Below are 19,110 nucleotides of genomic sequence, written 5' to 3' on the forward strand. Positions count from 1 at the left end.
AAAGAACATTCAGAAATTTCTTCCAATACACATTGCCTGTGAGCATCAGAGGTGAACCAGTTGCACACACAGCTCGAGCAAGACAGTTGCTATCGATAAGGTGTCCGATTCATCATTTTCACCTCGAATAGAAGTAGAGGGACTTTTGTCAGAGGTTGCTTGTTGTGAGCGCTGATGGAACTTTATGCACTTGGCCAGTTGATTCTGCAGATTTGTTGCATTCTTCACATATGATTTGGCACAGTATTTGCAAATGTACACAGCTTTTTCTTCTACATTAGCTGCAGTGAAATGTCTCCACACATCAGATAGTGCCCGTGGCATTTTCCTGTAAATACAAGAACATTTCTATTTTAAATAAACAAATACAATTCCATGTACAGATAAATAGTTAAGCAGTTAGATTAATTAACTCATTTGTAAGATAAATGTTTTAAAAGGAAACATGTATGGAAACAGGTGAATTAACACTCCTCAGTTAGCAGGCTCGAGCAAGCTAAAACCCACATGGTAGCAAAAACTAACCAGCATAAATTGTTAACAAGTTAGAAATGATTTAAACTCACTTTGCTGTTTTTTCATTTTTTTTTTTTTTTTACCTTTATTTAACTCAAATCAAAGTTTATTTGTCACGTGCGAAGAATACAACAGGTAAAATGTAACAGTAAAATGCTTACTTAAGGCTCTAACCAATAGAGCAAAAAAGGTATTAGGTGAACAATAAAGAAATAAAAACAACAGTAAAAAGACAGTGAAAAACAGTGGCGAGGCTATAAAAATAGCAAGGCTACATACAGACACCGGTTAGTCAGGCTGATTGAGGTAGTATGTACATGTTAAAGTGACTGCATATATGATGAACAGAGAGTAGCAGTAGCGTAAAGACGGGTTGGCGGGTGGTGGGTGGCGGGACACAATGCAGATAGCCCGGTTAGCCAATGTGCGGGAGCACTGGTTGGTCGGGCCAATTGAGGTAGTATGTACATATATACATGAATGTATAGTTAAATTGACTGTGCATATATGAAAAACGGAGAGTAGCAGCAGCGTAAAAGAGGGGTTGGGGGCACACAATGCAAATAGTCCGGGTAGCCATTTGATTACCTGTTCAGGAGTCTTATGGCTTGGGGGTAAAAACTGTTGAGAAGCCTTTTTGTCTTAGACTTGGCACTCCGGTACCGCTTGCCATGCGGTAGTAGAGAGAAGAGTCTATGACTGGGGTGGCTGGGGTCTTTGACAATTTTTAGGGCCTTCCTCTGACACCACCTGGTGTAGAGGTCCTGGATGGCAGGCCGCTTAGCCCCAGTGATGCACTGGGCCGTACGCACTACCCTCTGTAGTGCCTTGCGGTCGGAGGCCGAGCAATTGCCGTACCAGGCAGTGATGCAACCAGTCAAGATGCTCTCGATGTTGCAGCTTGGCAAGTCAGTTCAGAACAAATTCTTATTTTCAATGACACCCTAGGAACAGTGGGTTCACTGCCTTATTCAGGGGCAGAACAACATTTTTTTTACCTTCTCAGCTCAGAGACTCTTCTTTCGGTTGCTAGTCCAACACTCTAACCCCTAAGCTATCTGACGCCCCATAGGCTACTATTTATTACTTAACAAAAAATGATGTATGTCATATAAAATATATTCACCCCAACCAGTATTGTAATCAAAACTTACCAGAAAGCATGTAGTCCTTGGCTCAGACAGTGTAGTAGTGTGGGCTCAATAGCATCTCATTAGTGTGCAAGATCTTGAGAATCAGCTGTACATGTGATGGAAAAGTGCACTGCACATGTGATGGAAGAATGCACTGTTCATGCAGAGGGTTGCAATTCCATTGAATTGGGGATAGTTTAACCAAAATATGCCACAAGACCTAGAATTGCCTTATGTGTATCCCACATAAAATGGTTCACTGTTGTAAGCTAACTTTTTTGATGAATTTGAGCTAAATTCCAAAAATTCCCAGGCTTTACTACCCATGGAAAATTTCTGGAAAAATTCAGTCAGACAGTTTCTGACCCTTTGCAACCCTACTCAGAGCTACAGAATGTTATATCTTACACTACAGTTGAGGAACAATGGGAAAGTAATTTTGCTTTGAAAGTTGATAAACTTGTAAACTCACTTTTGAGAAAATTGTCTTTGAATGTTTTGGTACTACTACTGGAGAGCCCTTCTTTGTCTACCCACACCCATTCAGCATTTCTTAAACTTCATCCCCACGCATCTCTTTAAGGGTTGATCCGGGCGTTCTGTACACACAGCAGTCAAGCACCCAAGCTAACTTGCTAGTTACTTCCAGATACAAATGAGAGAACAGCACACTGAACATTACTTGCCATAGCAGAGATGGTTAGGCTGTTATGTTATCTAGAGCGTTGGTGACTGCAACTGTGCTGTCAGATTGTCCGTTAGTAAATTCAGAGCATTTCACTCTCAGAGAGTTCAGAGCGCGCAATGGATGCACAATTCTGCGCTCCGGCACACTCAGACAAGAGAATTTTGTTAAAACACGTAGCTAGGTAGGTAAACAATGAACCATAATCCCAACTCATGATGTTAACTACCCTACATGAATCTGCAAGTAGCTAACCAACCAGGTTCAATATTAGCTAGCTTAGTCAAGCTAATTTCTTTAAGATACAAAGAATAAGGTCATACACGTAATGTTAGCTAGCGAGCCAACCAGCTAACTTTAGCTAGCTAACAGTACTCCTAAACTTGAAATTACACTACTTTGTCAATTTGAAATGTGTAATATCTGAAAATGTAGCTAGCTAGACTATATTACACGTATACATCATGGATGGATGCATCTCCTGTGCCAAAAAAAACATTTTGATAAAAGTAAAAAAAAGTTTACGTTCAAACGGCTCTCCTGTGAAGAAGTTACCTGCGACATACGCCTAGTTTCCTGAAACGGGTCACAAATGTCATTCCCATTCATCATGTTAACTTTACATATAGAAAATGTAATTTGTCCTTAATGTCCTTCTTACACATTCTTCTAGAAGTTTAAGATAATTTATTACATGGTGGTATCTATCCCAACAATGGGATTTACATAGGCTTTAAGGGACCTCATACACTTCTGTAAGCCTCATTGAACAACAAAAATGTTCAACCTTAACGTGACAACTATACAACAGAACAGATGAACAGGAATGACATTTACTCTCACAGGTGGGTAAAAATAATAATCTGAAAGCCACACCTCTACTAAACTACACGACCAGTCTTCTGATCTGACACGCTGGTTCATATCTCAATAACCCAGTATCAACAATGGAACCATTCTATTTTTAAAGAAAACAACCCAACTAAGTGACCCAACGCCTGCAAACCAGCAGTTGAGTCAACCAAACAACCCAGAATATTTTAGTGTACTGCATTCCCTACCTCCCTCATGTTGTTTTGTCAGTTACACTGTCTGCAAGCTTTTGTATTACTTTTGTTGCAATAGAAAAACAGACATATTTTCATGACAAGAAGTGAATTGCAGCAAAGCAAAGCTTGCAATTATTTTCTTTCTAAAATTGCTATAGCTTTACTACTCCATCCAGCTGTATCAAACATTGACTTTGGACATCAACTGTAGTGTTTTATGTAGTAGTTATTAGGGGATTTGGCTTTTCTTGGTTGAGTTGCTGTTCCATGTCGTTTTTATCTATATTTGATGACACTGTCGTTTTGTATTATAATGGTTTTGAGTAAACATTTGTCTTGTGTCTTTCTGTTGCACTATGGTGGCAATCTAACTGGTTTTCTCTCCCACTTTTTGCAGTCCAATATAAAGCAGTGAATGGTCCCCGGGCGCCCAAGGTGACCATGATGCCTACCACCGCTGTGGGAAAGAAGCTGGATCTCTCCACACTGACAGAGGAGGAGGCCCAGCACGTGTTTCAGGTCGTCCAGAGAGACTTTGACTTGAGGAAGAAAGAGGAGGACAGACTGGGGTAGGCAAACCCCTTTTCATTTGATATATTATTGATCCTTTTGTTTTTCCTTTTATTTGAACATAGTTTGTTGGTTCACAAAAAAAACACATCTCTACTTTGTTGAAATGAAAGCAAACATTACCAAGAGCTGGACTCGTACTAAAGGCAGGGGCTCTCTTATATGTTTCAATTTAAGAAGTTTGTTGTTTTTTTGTTGCCAAATTATTGGTTTGATTTCAGTATGTTATATTGAAGTAGTATGCAAATATTATGAATATTGGATCATATTTGCTATTTATCACTATTCTGTCTACCAGTGACTGATCTCGCCTAAGAATTAACAATGGCATATCTTAGTAACAATCTAATTGAGTTACTGGATATGTTGAAATGTCAGAGGTTTACTGCTCTGTAATTTGGAACAGCAACTTTAAAGATCACTTACCATGCAGGATCAATCAGTTATTCATTTCATGTCATTATTTTTGATACATTTGACCATATATCGGAGTCTATAGACATGACATAAAATTGGAATAGGCATTATCACTCCACTTTGTTGAGGGAATCATTCTTTCTACCCAGAGAATAGCAGAGTTGGGTCCAGCTGACAAAGGCTACTTTTGAATATATCCACCAATGAATTCACACTGTGTGACCACGTAAATTAATAGTGTAGATTAGTGCAGATCGGGATATTTTGTTGGTTCAGACGGCTCTCTCTCCAGGAGACGTGTTAATCCGTCTCATTTTAATTGCAGTTTTCTGTAGACTGGGATTAGGAGTGACCTCAAGGTTCACATCAGAGTCAAATGCATTATACAGTACATACTGTACATACTTGTTGTTCCCTTAACTCCCTCTGATGATGTCAACCAAGCATCTTAGACTAACGTGAAATTAACTAAAACCTTGACGCCTGTGATGGCCTTTGATTTCAGGCAAGACCAAAATTGAATTTTTCAAATCCAGTTTGATTTCCATGTTGATACAATGATAATCCTACAATGTTCACAAGACGTTGAAGCAATGTCCTTTCAACCTGTTTGTACCCAGTGGGTAGGCATGATAGTAAACACTGATAGAGGGCCTTTATATATCTAAGCTCTACTGGGATGCCTGGTAGTGAGCCACAGATCACATGACCTGTTCTGTAGCCCAGCTGTGTAATGCCAGATAATTGACACATTCCTGATGTCCCAGTGTGTTTTTCTCTGGTAGAGATGGAGTCTACTAGTCAGCTGATGATATTATTCCATAAAGACAATGTTGCATGATCCAATTGTGGTTTGACACTCACATTTGTTCCACTTGAAGGTTCACCTCACTTGTATGGTTTGGCGTTAATTAAACAAAATATGTCAAACACCTTAGAACATTTTACAAAAATACCCTCCTATATCATTTTTTTACTTGTGGTAAGATGCATTGATTCTCATACGAGTCAGGTCAGAGCTAGCAATGTTATGAAGAGCATTGACTCTCCCTTCTCACGCTGTGTGGTTTTCTAGGTAATGAGTCTCAGGACTATCTGTGCCATGCAGGAGTCAGCAGACGATGTGGACTATGTCCAGACTCCGGGAGGCACTGCTCGGCCTAGCCCGGCCATCACATGACTCTCTGGAGCGCCTCTGATGGTAGGGAGAGATAAGCATGGTGGGATGGGGATAATGGGACCTTCCCTGGCTGTGTCGTGGATTAGTTCTGCTGGGTCAAGTCTAAATCTTGCTCATCCAATATGCAGAATTGGACAAAGTTCCATGTAACCGCTGGTCCAGGGTCAGATTTGTTTTGATCCTCGTAATGGTGAAGGATAGGATCTATTGTTGAATAATCGGTTAGTCAGTCGTTTTGAATCTAATGAACTACTAATTGCATGAATGTGTTACTCAAAGGGATGCACAGTGCTAATGATGTGTTCAAACGCCATGCAAGACGGATTTATGGGGTTTATGCAACGGTATTGACCTACCTTAGATTTTGCTTAATACCTTACCTTTGTTTCTTTACCTCTACCAATATGCAGTATGCAGATCCTAAACTAACCACTTGGATTTACACTTTTTGACATCACATCTAGGCCTCTGATGGAGTATATACCATGTTGGATTCCTACATGACTCCAGTTGATCAGCAATCAATCCTGGATGATCCGTGGATCACTATCACTTAGTAGCCTAATATAATTGTAGACAACGTGCTATGTCTGATCACACCAGAAAGGTATCCTACAAAGCAAGCTATATCTACTCAGGGTTTTCTAACGCTAACCAGCTTCAGTTAGCTTCACATTCCAGCTCCGGCTTCATCCATACTACGACAGTGGATATTGCTCATCCGCCTGCCTCTGACACTAGCAGGTTTGTAACTGCGCTGTGCATGTTGCACATTGCTAGTCGAACGCCAAACTCTTCATTGAGACAATGTTGAAACATTAATCCAAGGGCGAATCAGTGTCACATATTCATTTGTGCCGAAATCAAAATGAAAATAAAAGTTATATTGCAAATTCAGCAGGCTATGGTGTGAAATAGGCTTTTAGGAGTGCTGTCCTTATGTTATTACTTCTCAACTTGTGTACTTATCAATCCACAAGCACATCGATACAATTATTTTATTAAGTCGTACAAAAAGTGTTACTGTGCATGAAGTTTAAAATACATTGTCATTACTAAAATGTGTAATGGGATATATTTTAATACTAAAACATTTAACACCCTTTTTTAATTTATTAATCAAAATATTCAATCAGTCGTCTTCCTCAAATGAAGGGGATGATGATGCAATCTTTGCAAGAGGGAGGGAATCTGATTTCATTGATCCTTAACTTATGGCTCAGTCATTTCATTCAGGATAAGTGGAGTTCAGTGCCGTTTAAAATGAGCATGGCCTTATTTCTATTACAGCATATTGGATGACTCTCATTCATATTCCATTCACCCAGTTTAATGTAACAGCAATAGGTTTAGGCTACTACATGATACTCAAATTTCCCCTATACCCATCATTAGGTTGCTACAATCTAGCCTATGAATGAAAGTATACAACGCAGGTGAACATAGGTCGAGAGACAAATTTGATGTGCTTTCTAAATGTTCCATTGCCATACTGGCTGGAAACGTTCTTGTCCCTTGCTTGCTAGCTAGCCAACTACGGCTAACTTACAGTCACATCAAACAGTGCAGACAGAATAACAACAGTAGCTGCATTTGCATTTGTTTTAGCTGTTTTCTAGTGACATTTATTTGGATATATCCATACAATGAGCTAATGAGGCCAGGCGATTTCGATTTCACATTAGAAAATGTGCTCTCTCGTCATTGGAGGTAGCCAACAACACAGTTTACACAAACAATAATGTAATTATTAGTCCAACAGTTGCAAACAAGAGTTTCTATTGGACAAATTCAGGTATTTTTCTCCCTGTTTTGTTCCGTTTAAGAAATGTTTTTCAACAGGATCGGGAATGAATACACCCCTGATCACGCGTAAAGAGAGTTCCCTTTCATAACAGCCACATTGTATTCCTTCTTTTCCCTTCGCTTGTGGGCTTCAGTGCACAACATATCAGCTGTATGTGACCAGGCGAGAGAACCTTTCCAAGCCAAACCTCTACAGACAGCCTACAATGTCATAGTCAGCATAGCTAATAGAACTAACACGTCGGTAAACCTGCTACAATCATGCAGTAATGTTAGTGTACAGTCAGTAAGCAGTTACACCGGCGAGCCCCAGTGGCAATAAATGAGTAATACCAAAAGCTTAAAGTTACGTTGACATGGAAGTGTTCCAGTGTTGTGTTGGAAAGTCCTAGCCAGCTAGCTAACATAGCATCCCTCTGTTTGAGCAGGGTGTTTCAGTAGGTTAAACTAGCTAGCCGCATTTGCTAGCTAAGTATAGTTGAAGTCGGAAGTTTACATACACTTAGGTTGGAGTCATTAAAACTCGTTTTTCAACCACTCCACAAATTTCTTGTTAACAAACTATAGTTTTGGCAAGTCGGTTAGGACATCTACTTTGTGCATGACACAAGTCATTTTTCCAACAATTGTTTACAGAGAGATTATTTCACTGTATCACAATTCCAGTGGGTGAGAAGTTTACAATACACTAAGTTGACTGTGCCTTTAAACAGCTTGGAAAATTCCAGAAAAAGACGTCATGGCTTTAAAAGCTTCTGATAGGTTAATTGACATAATTTGAGTCAATTGGAGGTGTACATGTGGATGTATTTCAAGGCCTACCTTCAAACTCAATGCCTCTTTGCTTGACATCATGGGAAAATCTAAAATAAATCAGCCAAGACCTAAGAAAAAAAATGTAGATCCCCAAAAGTCTGGTCCATCCTTGGGATCACTTTCCAAACGCCTGAAGGTACCACGTTCATCTGTACAAACAATAGTACGCAATTATAAACACCATGGGACCACGGAGCTGTCGTACTGCTCAGGAAGGAGACGCATTCTGTCTCCTAGAGATGAACGTACTTTGGTGCGAAAAGTGCAAATCAATCCCAGAACAACAGCAAAGGACCTTGTGAAGATGCTGGAGGAAACAGAAACAAAAGTATTTATATCTATTCTACCCTGCCTTTCTAAGGTCGTCGAAAGCCAAGTTAACAAACAGATTACCGACCATTCCGAATCTCACCGTACCTTCTCCGCTATGCAATCTGGTTTCAGAGCTGGTCATGGGTGCACCTCAGCCACGCTCAAGGTCCTAAACGATATCATAACCGCCATCGATAAGAGACATTACTGTGCAGCTGTATTCATCGACCTGACTAAGGCTTTCAACTCTGTCAATCACAACATTCTTATTGGCAGACTCAACAGCCTTGGTTTCTCAAATGATTGCCTCGCCTGGTTTACCAACTACTTATTTGATAGAGTTCAGTGTGTCAAATCGTAGGGCCTGTTGTCCGGACCTCTGGCAGTCTCTATGGGGGTGCCACAGGGTTCAATTCTCGGGCCGACTTTCTTCTCTGTATACATCAATGATGTCGCTCTTGCTGCTGGTGTTTCTTTGATCCACCTCTACACAGACGACACCATTCTTTCCTTCCAGTTCTCTGCTGCCTGCGACTGGAACGAATTGTCCAAAAATCTCTGAAGTTGGAGACTTTTATCTCCCTCAACAACTTTAAAAATCTGCTACCGAGCAGCTAACCGATCGCTGCAGCTGTACATAGTCCATCTGTAAACTACCCACCCAATTACCTACCTCCACCCCCAGACTGCTTTATTTATTTACTTTCTGCTCTTTTGCACACCAGTATCTCTTCTTGCACATGATCATCTGATGATTTATCACTCCAGTGTTAATCTGCTAAATTGTAATTATTCGATTTATTGCCTACCTCATGCCTTTTGCACACATTGTATATAGATTCTCTTTTTTTTCTACCATGTTATTGACTTGTTTATTGTTTACTCCATGTGTAACTCTGTGTTGTCTGTTCACACTGCTATGCTTTATCTTGGCCAGGTCGCAGTTGCAAATGAGAACTTGTTCTCAACTAGCCTACCTGGTTAAATAAAGGTGAAATAAAAAATAAAAATAAAATAAAAATCTGTATATCTCTGGCCTTTTTGGACACTGTGTTAACTAACCTCCAGACGAGCTTCAATGCCATACAACTCTCCTTCCGTGGCCTCCAACTGGTCTTAAATGCAAGTAAAACTAAATGCATGCTCTTCAACCGATCACTGCCCTCACCTGCCCGCCTGTCCAGCATCACTACTCTGGACGGTTCTGACTTAGAATATGTGGACAACTACAAATACCTAGGTGTCTGGTTAAACTAAACTCTCCTTCCAGACTCACATTAAACATCTCCAATCCAAAATGAAATCTAGAATCGGCTTCTATTCCACAATAAAGCATCCTTCACTCATGCTGCCAAACATACCCTCGTAAAACAAGACCATCCTACCGATCCTCGGCTTTGTCGATGTCATTTACAAAATAGCCTCCAACACTCTACTCAATAAATTGGATGCAATCTATCACAGTGCCATCCGTTTTGTCACCAAAGCCCCATATGCTACCCACCACTGTGACCTGTATGCTCTCGTTGGCTGGCCCTCGCCTCATACTCGTCGCCAAACTCACTGGCTCTACAAGTCTTTACTAGGTAAAGCCCTGCCTTATCTCAGCTCACTGGTCACCATTGCAGCACCCACCCCCAAAGCCAATTCTTCCTTTGGCCGCCTCTCCTTCCAGTTCTCTGCTGCCAATGACTGGAACAAACTGCAAAAATCACTGAAGCTGGAGATCTTCACTCCATCACTAGATTTAAGCACCAGCTGTCAGCTGGCTCACAGATCACTGCACCTGTACATAGATCATCTGTAAATAGCCCATCCAATCTACCTCATCCCCATACTTACATTTACATTTAAGTCATTTAGCAGACGCTCTTATCCAGAGCGACTTACAAATTGGTGCATTCACCTTATGATATCCAGTGGAACAACCACTTTACAATAGTGCATCTAACTCTTTTAGGGGGGGGGGTTAGAAGGATTACTTTATCCTATCCTAGGTATTCCTTAAAGAGGTGGGGTTTCAGGTGTCTCCGGAAGGTGGTGATTGACTCCGCTGACCTGGCTCGTGAGGGAGTTTGTTCCACCATTGGGGTGCCAGAGCAGCGAACAGTTTTGACTGGGCTGAGCGGGAACTGTACTTCCTCAGAGGTAGGGAGGCGAGCAGGCCAGAGGTGGATGAACGCAGTGCCCTTGTTTGGGTGGCCTGATCAGAGCCTGAAGGTACGGAGGTGCCGTCCCCTCACAGCTCCGTAGGCAAGCACCATGGTCTTTGTAGCGGATGCGAGCTTCAACTGGAAGCCAGTGGAGAGAGCGGAGGAGCGGTGACGTGAGAGAACTTGGGAAGTTGAACACCAGACGGGCTGCGGCGTTCTGGATGAGTTGTAGGGTTTAATGGCACAGGCAGGGAGCCCAGCCAACAGCGAGTTGCAGTAATCCAGACGGGAGATGACAAGTGCCTGGATTAGGACCTGCGCCGCTTCCTGCGTGAGGCAGGGTCGTACTCTGCGAATGTTGTAGAGCATGAACCTACAGGAACGGGTCACCGCCTTGATGTTAGTTGAGAACGACAGGGTGTTGTCCAGGATCACGCCAAGGTTCTTAGCACTCTGGAGGAGGACACAATGGAGTTTTCAACCGTGATGGCGAGATCATGGAACGGGCAGTCCTTCCCGGGAGGAAGAGCGTCCGTCTTGCCGAGGTTCAGCTTGAGGTGGTGATCCGTCATCCACACTGATATGTCTGCCAGACATGCAGAGATGCGATTCACCACCTGGTTATCAGAAGGGAAAGGAGAAGATTAATGTGTGTGTCGTCTGCATAGCAATGATAGGAGAGACCATGTAGAGATATGACAGAGCCAAGTGACTGTGATTATAGCGAGAATAGGAGAGGGCCTAGAACAGAGCCCTGGGGACACCAGTGGTGAAAGCATGGTGCGGAGACAGATTCTCGCCACGCCACCTGGTAGGAGCGACCTGTCAGGTAGGACGCAATCCAAGCGTGGGCCGCGCCGGAGATGCCCAGCTCGGAGAGGGTGGAGAGGAGATCTGATGGTTCACAGTATCAAAGGCAGCCGATAGGTCTAGAAGGATGAGAGCAGAGGAGAGAGAGTTAGCTTTAGCAGTGCGGAGCGCCTCCGTGACACAGAGAAGAGCAGTCTCAGTTGAATGACTAGTCTTGAAACCTGACTGATTTGGATCAAGAAGGTCATTCTGAGAGAGATAGCAGGAGAGCTGGCCAAGGACGGCACGTCAAGAGTTTTGGAGAGAAAAGAAGAAGGGATACTGGTCTGTAGTTGTTGACATCGGAGGATCGAGTTAGGTTTTTTCAGAAGGGGTGCAACTCTCGCTCTCTTGAAGACGGAAGGGACGTAGCCAGCGGTCAAGGATGAGGTGTATGAGCGAGGTGAGGTAAGGGAGAAGGTCTCCGGAAATGGTCTGGAGAAGAGAGGAGGGGATAGGGTCAAGCGGGCAGGTTGTTGGGCGGCCGGCCGTCACAAGACGCGAGATTTCATCTGGAGAGAGAGGGGAGAAAGAGGTCAAAGCACAGGGTAGGGCAGTGTGAGCAGAACCAGCGGTGTCGTTTGACTTAGCAAACGAGGATCGGATGTCGTCGACCTTCTTTTCAAAATGGTTGACGAAGTCATCAGCAGAGAGGGAGGAGGGGGGAGGAGGGGGAGGAGGATTCAGGAGGGAGAGAAGTGGCAAAGAGCTTCCTAGGGTTAGAGGCAGATGCTTGGAATTTAGAGTGGTAGAATTGGCTTTAGCAGCAAGAACAGAAGAGGAGAATGTAGAAGGAGGGAGTGAAAGGATGCCAGGTCCGCAGGGAGGCGAGTTTTCCTCCATTTCCGCTCGGCTGCCCGGAGCCCTGTTCTGTGAGCTCGCAATGAGTCGTCGAGCCACGGAGCAGGAGGGGAGGACCGAGCCGGCCTGGAGGATAGGGAACATAGAGAGTCAAAGGATGCAGAAAGGGAGGAGAGGAGGGTTGAGGAGGCAGAATCAGGAGATAGGTTGGAGAAGGTTTGAGCAGAGGGAAAGATGATAGGATGGAAGAGGAGAGAGTAGCGGGAGAGAGAGCGAAGGTTGGGACGGCGCGATACCATCGAGTAGGGGCAGTGTGGGAAGTGTTGGATGAGAGCGAGAGGGAAAAGGAACAAGGTAGTGGTCGGAGACTTGGAGGGGAGTTGCAATGAGGTTAGTGGAAGAACAGCATCTAGTAAAGATGAGTCGAGCGTATTGCCTGCCCTGTGAGTAGGGGGAAGGTGAGAGGGTGAGGTCAAAAGAGGAGAGGAGTGGAAAGAAGGAGGCAGAGAGGAATGAGTCAAAAGGTAGACGTGGGAGGTTAAAGTCACCCAGAACTGTGAGGGTGAGCCATCCTCAGGAAAGGAACTTATCAGGGCGTCAAGCTCATTGATGAACTCTCCAAGGAACCTGGAGGGCAATAATGATAAGGATGTTAAGCTTGAAAGGGCTGTAACTGTTGACAGCATGAATTCAAAGGGGGCGATAGACAGATGAGTCAGGGAGAGAAGAGAGAATGTCCACTTGGGAGAGATGAGGATCCCAGTGCCACCACCCCGCTGACCAGAAGCTCTCGGGGTGTGCGAGAACACGTGGGCAGACGAGAGAGAGCAGTAGGAGTAGCAGTGTTATCAGTGGTAATCCATGTTCGTCAGTGCCAAGAAGTCGAGGGACTGGAGGGAAGCATAGGCTGAGATGAACCTGCCTTGTTGGCGCAGATCGGCAGTTCCAGAGGCTGCCTGAGACCTGGAACTCCACGGGGTCGTGCACGCTGGGACCACCAGGTTAGAGTTGCAGCGGCCACGCGGTGTGAAGCGTTGTATGGTCTGTGCAGAGAGGAGGAACAGGGATAGACAGACAAAAGTTGACAGGCTACAGAAGAGGCTACGCTAATGCAAAGGAGATTGGAATGACAAGTGGACTACACGTCTCGAATGTTCAGAAAGTTAAGCTTACGTTGCAAAAAATCTTATTGACTAAAATGATATAGTACTGCTGGCTGGTGAAATAGGCAGCTAGCAGTGCTGCGTTGTTACTTGTTTGAAAGTGTAACTGGCTAGGTAACCTCTAACTGGCTAGGTAACCTCGCACAATTACTCTAGACTACACAATTATCTTGGATACAAAGACGGCTATGTAGCCAGCTAAGATCAACAAAATCAACTGTTGTACTGTAATGAATGAAATGTAATACTACCTGTGGAGCAAAGCGGAATGCAACTACTCGCTCCAACCCGGAAGTGCGTATCGTAGAGGGAGAGGCAATAGAAGTGTTGTTTTCTTGTATTATTGTCTTTTGTGTCTTTAGAGACTGCTTCACCTTAATGTCCCCTTTCCCTTTTCTTCTGTCCTTATTTTGTCCACTTTGTCCTCTTTGTCCCTTCTTCTCTTCTACCAACTAGACACTCCTTGTTAGCTAGCTAGCTTCTTCCAGGAATGCCTAGCAACTGCTAGCAACAGGTAAACAACTTAGCTAGCTAAGAAACGGTATAATTTTATGAAAAATTGTTACTTTTCAAAAGCCTTTCTTCTTTGTTTGCTGCTGTTTGGTCTCCTATTCAGTTTGCAGTTTTCTTTTTGTTTTTTTGATGTACTTTACTCTAAAAAAACATTTAAATTTCAATATTTGTAGGAGCTCATCTTTCAGCTCTGCTGCTATATTTGGAACTCCGGAACTCCGGAACCATACTGATATTATTTATTTATCTTGCTCCTTTGCACCCCAGTATCTCTACTTGCACTTTCATCTTCTGCACATTCTACCATTCCAGTGTTTAATTGCTATATTGTAATTACTTCGCCACCACGGCCTATTTATTGCCTTACCCTCTTATCCTACCTCATTTGCACATGCTGTATATAGATTTTCTACTGTATTATTGATGTATGTTTGTTTTTCATGTGTAACTTGTGTTGTTGTTGTGTCGAACTGCTGCTTTATCTTGGCCAGGTCGCAGTTGCAAATGAGAACTTGTTCTCAACTAGTCTACCTGGTAATAAAGGTGAATAAAAATTAAATATATATATTTTTTAAATCCACAGTAAAACGAGTCCTATATCGACATAACCTGAAAGGCCCTCAGCAAGGAAGAGACCACTGCTCCAAAACCACAATTAAAACAACAGACTACGGTTTGTAACTGCACAGGGGAGACAAAGAACATACTTTTGGAGAAATGTCCTCTGGGTTGATGAAACAAAAATGGAACTGTTTGCCATAATGACATTGTTATGTTTGGAGGGTGAAGGGAGGGCTTGCAAGCCAAGAACACGGGGGTGCAGCATCATGTTGTGGGGGTGCCTTTGCAGCAGGAGGGCGCTGGTGCACTTCACAAAATAGATGGATCTGAAGGAGGAAAATTATCTGGATATATTGAAGCAACATCTCAAGACATCAGTCAGGAAGTTAAAGCTTGGTCGCAAATGCGTCTTCCAACCAAAAATGACAATGACCCCCGCTACTTCCAAAGTGTGGCAAAATGCTTACGAAAACAAAGTCAAGGTATTGAGTGGCATCACAAACCTTGACCTACAAACCTATAGAAAATCTGTGGGCAGAACTAAAGCGTGTGCGAGCAAGGAGGCCCACAAACTGAATCAGTACACCAGCTCTGTCAGGAGGAATGGGCCAAAATTCACCCAACTTATGTGGGAAGCTGTGGGAGAGGCTACACAAAACATTTGACCAAGTTAAACAATTTAAGCAATGCTACCCAAAGTAACCTAATTACCGTGTATTGGTAAACTTCTGACCCACTGGGAATGTGATGAAAGAAATTCAAGCTGAAATAAATTACTCTACTATTATTCTGACATTTCAAATTCTTAAAATAAAGTGGTGATCCTAACTGACCTAAAACAGGGAATTTTTACTTGGATTAAATGTCAGGAATTGTGAAAAACTGAGTTTAAATGTATTTGGCTAAGGTGTATGTAAACTTCCGACTTCAACTTTAAGTTAAATTGAAAGTGAAAAAAAATTACTCTCTCTCTCTATTTCTCTCTAGCTTCTCCTTCATTTTGTTCAACTTTTGTTCAACTATTGTCTTTCACTCACCACATTTTCTCACCACACTGCAGTGCTAGCTAGCTATAGCTTATGCTTTTACTACTAGATTCATTCTCTGATTGTTTGATTGGGTGGACAACATGTCAGTTAATTCTGCAAGAGCTCTGATAGGCTGGAGGACGTCCTCCGGAAGTTGTCATAATTACTGTGTAAGTCTATGGAATGGGGTGAGAACCATGAACCTCCTAGGTTTTGTATTGAAGTCAATGTACCCAGAAGAGGACAGAAGCTAGCTGTCCTCCAGCTAAACCATGGTGCTACCCTACAGAGTGCTGTTGAAGCTACTGTAGATCTTTTTTGCAAAATAGTGTGTTTTTAATCAGTTATTCGGTGACATGTTATTATATTTAGTATAGTTTTATCTGGCTAAAAGGTGAGACACTTTCATTTGACCGAAGTTATAGCTCTAACTCCTCAAACCTGCTTCATAGGATACCCCTCTGGTCAAGTCTTTTACAACATTAGCCGAGTGATTGTGACCCAAGCCACTAATTTCCTTCGTAAAACTTGCCTTTGTCCAAAATGGCACCCTGTCCCTTTACTGTGTGCTACTTTTGACCAGATTCCTATGTGTACACAAAACAAAGTAGGACACCACATTTGTTTTAAATGTATTTTATTTCACCTTTTTTTAACCAGGTAGGCCAGTTGAGAGCAAGTACTCATTTACAACTGCGACCTGGCCAAGATAAAGCAAAGACCTGTGACAAACAACACAAAGTTACACATGGGATAAACAATCGTACAGTCAATAACACAATAGAAAAATCTGTAAACAGTGTGTACAAATGAAGTAAGGAGGTAAGAAAATAAATAGATCAATAGTGGTGAAGTAATTACAATTTACACTGGAGTGATATATGTGCAGATGAGGATGTGCAAGTAGAAATACTGGTGTGCAAAAGAGCAGAAAAACAAAAACAAATATGGGGATGAGATCGGTAGTTGGTTGGTTGGATGGACTATGTACAGATGGGCTGTGTACAGCTGCAGCGATCGGTAAGCTGCTCTGACAGCTGATGCTTAAAATTAGTGAGGGAGATATAAGTCTCCAACTTCAGGGATTTTTTTGCAATTCGTTCCAGTCATTGGCAGCAGAGAACTGGAAGCAAAGGTGGCCAAAGTAGGTGTTGGCTTTGGGGATGACCAGTGAAATATACCTGCTGGAGTGGGTGCTACGGGTGGGTGTTGCTATGGTGACCAGTGAGGTAAGCGCTTTACCTAGCAGAGATTTATAGATGACCTGGAGCCAGTGGGTTTGGCGACGAATTTGTAGCAAGGACCAGCTAACGAGAGTATACACGTCGCAGTGATGGGTAGTATATGGGGCTTTAGTGACAAAACGGATGGCACTGTGATAGACTGCATCCGATTTGCTGAGTAGAATGTTTAGAGGCTATTTTGTAAATGACATCGCCGATGTCGAGGATCGGCAGGATAGTCAGTTTTACGAGGGTATGTTTGGCTGCATGAGTGAAAGAGGCTTTGTTGCGAAATAGGAAGCCGATTCTAGATTTAACTTTGGATTGGAGATGCTTAATGTGAGTCTGGAAGGTGAGTTTACAGTCTAGCCAGACACCTAGGTATTTATAGTTATCCACATATTCTAAGTCGGAACCCTCCAGAGTCGCGATGCTAGTCGGGCGGGTGCTGGCAGTGATCGGTTGAAGAGCATGCATTTAGTTTTACTAGCATTTAAGAGCAGTTGGAGACCACGGAAGGAGTGTTGTATGGCGTTGAAGCTCGTTTGGAGGTTTGTTAACACAGTGTCCAAAGGGCCAGATGTATATAGAATGGTGTCGTCTGCGTAGAGGTGGATCAGAGAATCACCAGCAGCAAGAGCGACATCATTTATATATACAGAGAAAAGAGTATGCCCGAGAATTGAACCTTGTGGCACCCCCATAGAGACTGCCAGAGGTCCGGACAACAGGCCCTCCGATTTGACACAGTGAACTCTATCTGAGAAGTAGTTAGTGAACCAGGCGAGGCAGTCATTTAAGAAACCAAGGCTGTTGAGTCTGCCGATAAGAATACGGTGATTGACAGAGTTGAAGCCTTGGCCAGGTCGATGAAGACGGCTGCAAAGTATTGTCTTTTATCGATGACGGTTATGATAGCGTTTAGGGAATAGGGTGCCATTTGAGACGCAGTCCTTGTTTTTATTCCTCCTATGTGAAATGTCCTTGTTATTTAACCCATTGTAAATGGATTAGCTGCTGGTTCCCATGTGTTCTTAATGAATAAAAAGTTATATTTAACATGTTAAATGCCATGTCTGGTTTTTAAACTTGCATGTCACATATTTTACAATAAGCATTTAAATGATTGTAAATTCTTCGGTAGTAACATGTAGGATGATTAATCGTAGATATGAAATATTGATGTTCTACAGGTGTTTGGGAATGCCTGGGGTGTGCATGTGTGCTTGCGTGCCTTTGTGCATCTGGTCTTATTTGTGTGTATGGTTGGGTTTGAGAGAGAGAGACAGAAAAGGAAGGGACATAGCAGAGAAAGAAGCACCAGTTTGGCACACGCCCTGCCCTTTGGTCAGAAATCTAACCTGATCTAATCAACCAATCACTCCTGGCATACTCAGAGCTCTTCTGCAGATTTGCAGAAAGTCCCCTGATGCCATGATGCTGACCTCTGCTGCTCCACATGTCTCTAACTTAATATAGAGAAAATACAAAAATATAGATGCACAGTAGCAATAAAACAGGACTAACGGTCCATTTTGTGTCCAGATTAAACTCCCATGTATCCATATTCAGTGTGGTTGTTTGTTGTGGTTAGGAAGCTTTAGCTATAGTCACAGCTATACAGTAGGCCTAAGCACGCTTGGTTGCAGTTGCTGATGGTCTATGTTGTCCAGGCCATGAGTCTCTCTACGGCTCTGGAATGTACGTGGAATTTTCTTTCCCGTTGTAGAGAGGAACACAGCCATGTCAGTCAAAAGGCCAATTTTAGCCAGACTATTTCAAACTCTGAATGAAAAACAAGATTCTCTCTCTCTCCTCCTCTCCTGGTCTCTCTTTCCCAAAACACAAACAACTCACTGTCTCCTCTTCCTTTCCAAATTCTGCCACACACTTTGCCAATGTCTTGATCCAGCTATTTATTTTCCGTGTTCTCTGTTAGAGTTAGAGCTGTTTTTGTCATGATGCTTGTTGTTGATTAAGTCCATTAACCCTCTAAGGTCGATGTCCGTGCCCCGCGGAAATCTAATTAGCATAATACGAACATTCCCATAAAAGTCCATCAGTTTAAGCTTGAGATATGTTTTTATAATGCATTGGATGCGTCTCAATCCACCGCATCCAGCTTTGTAACACTTTTGCATCTGCAGTGAAAGGTGAAAGAGCTAGAGCGATGTATGTCAGACCATGAGACTTCCCGAAGAAATCAGTCTTCTCACAAAATAGTCTGTAACGTCCGAACGGTTTGGCCTACAAAATGAATATGACCCCTCTGTGTAAAGGTGACTCACGAACACCTACATGTCAGTTGTTTTGTTATAGGAAGCCCACGGGCCTC

The 19,110-nt window shown here is 42.8% G+C and overlaps 1 protein-coding gene across 2 annotated transcripts in view; it reads left to right on the forward strand.

Moving 5' to 3' along the window:
- LOC111959346 (melanophilin-like) overlaps positions 1-19,110 on the forward strand; it is a 127,528-nt gene that overhangs the window by 9,593 nt on the left and 98,825 nt on the right. For both annotated transcript variants that reach the window (XM_070437622.1, XM_023980846.2), the window contains exon 2: positions 3,781-3,952. In XM_070437622.1, the coding sequence (XP_070293723.1) occupies positions 3,825-3,952 (128 nt within the window). In that variant the 5' untranslated portion in view covers positions 3,781-3,824. The remainder of the gene's footprint in view (positions 1-3,780; positions 3,953-19,110) is intronic.

The sequence above is a fragment of the Salvelinus sp. IW2-2015 genome, linkage group LG36, assembly GCF_002910315.2.
Source record: "Salvelinus sp. IW2-2015 linkage group LG36, ASM291031v2, whole genome shotgun sequence".
NCBI lineage: Eukaryota > Metazoa > Chordata > Actinopteri > Salmoniformes > Salmonidae > Salvelinus > Salvelinus sp. IW2-2015.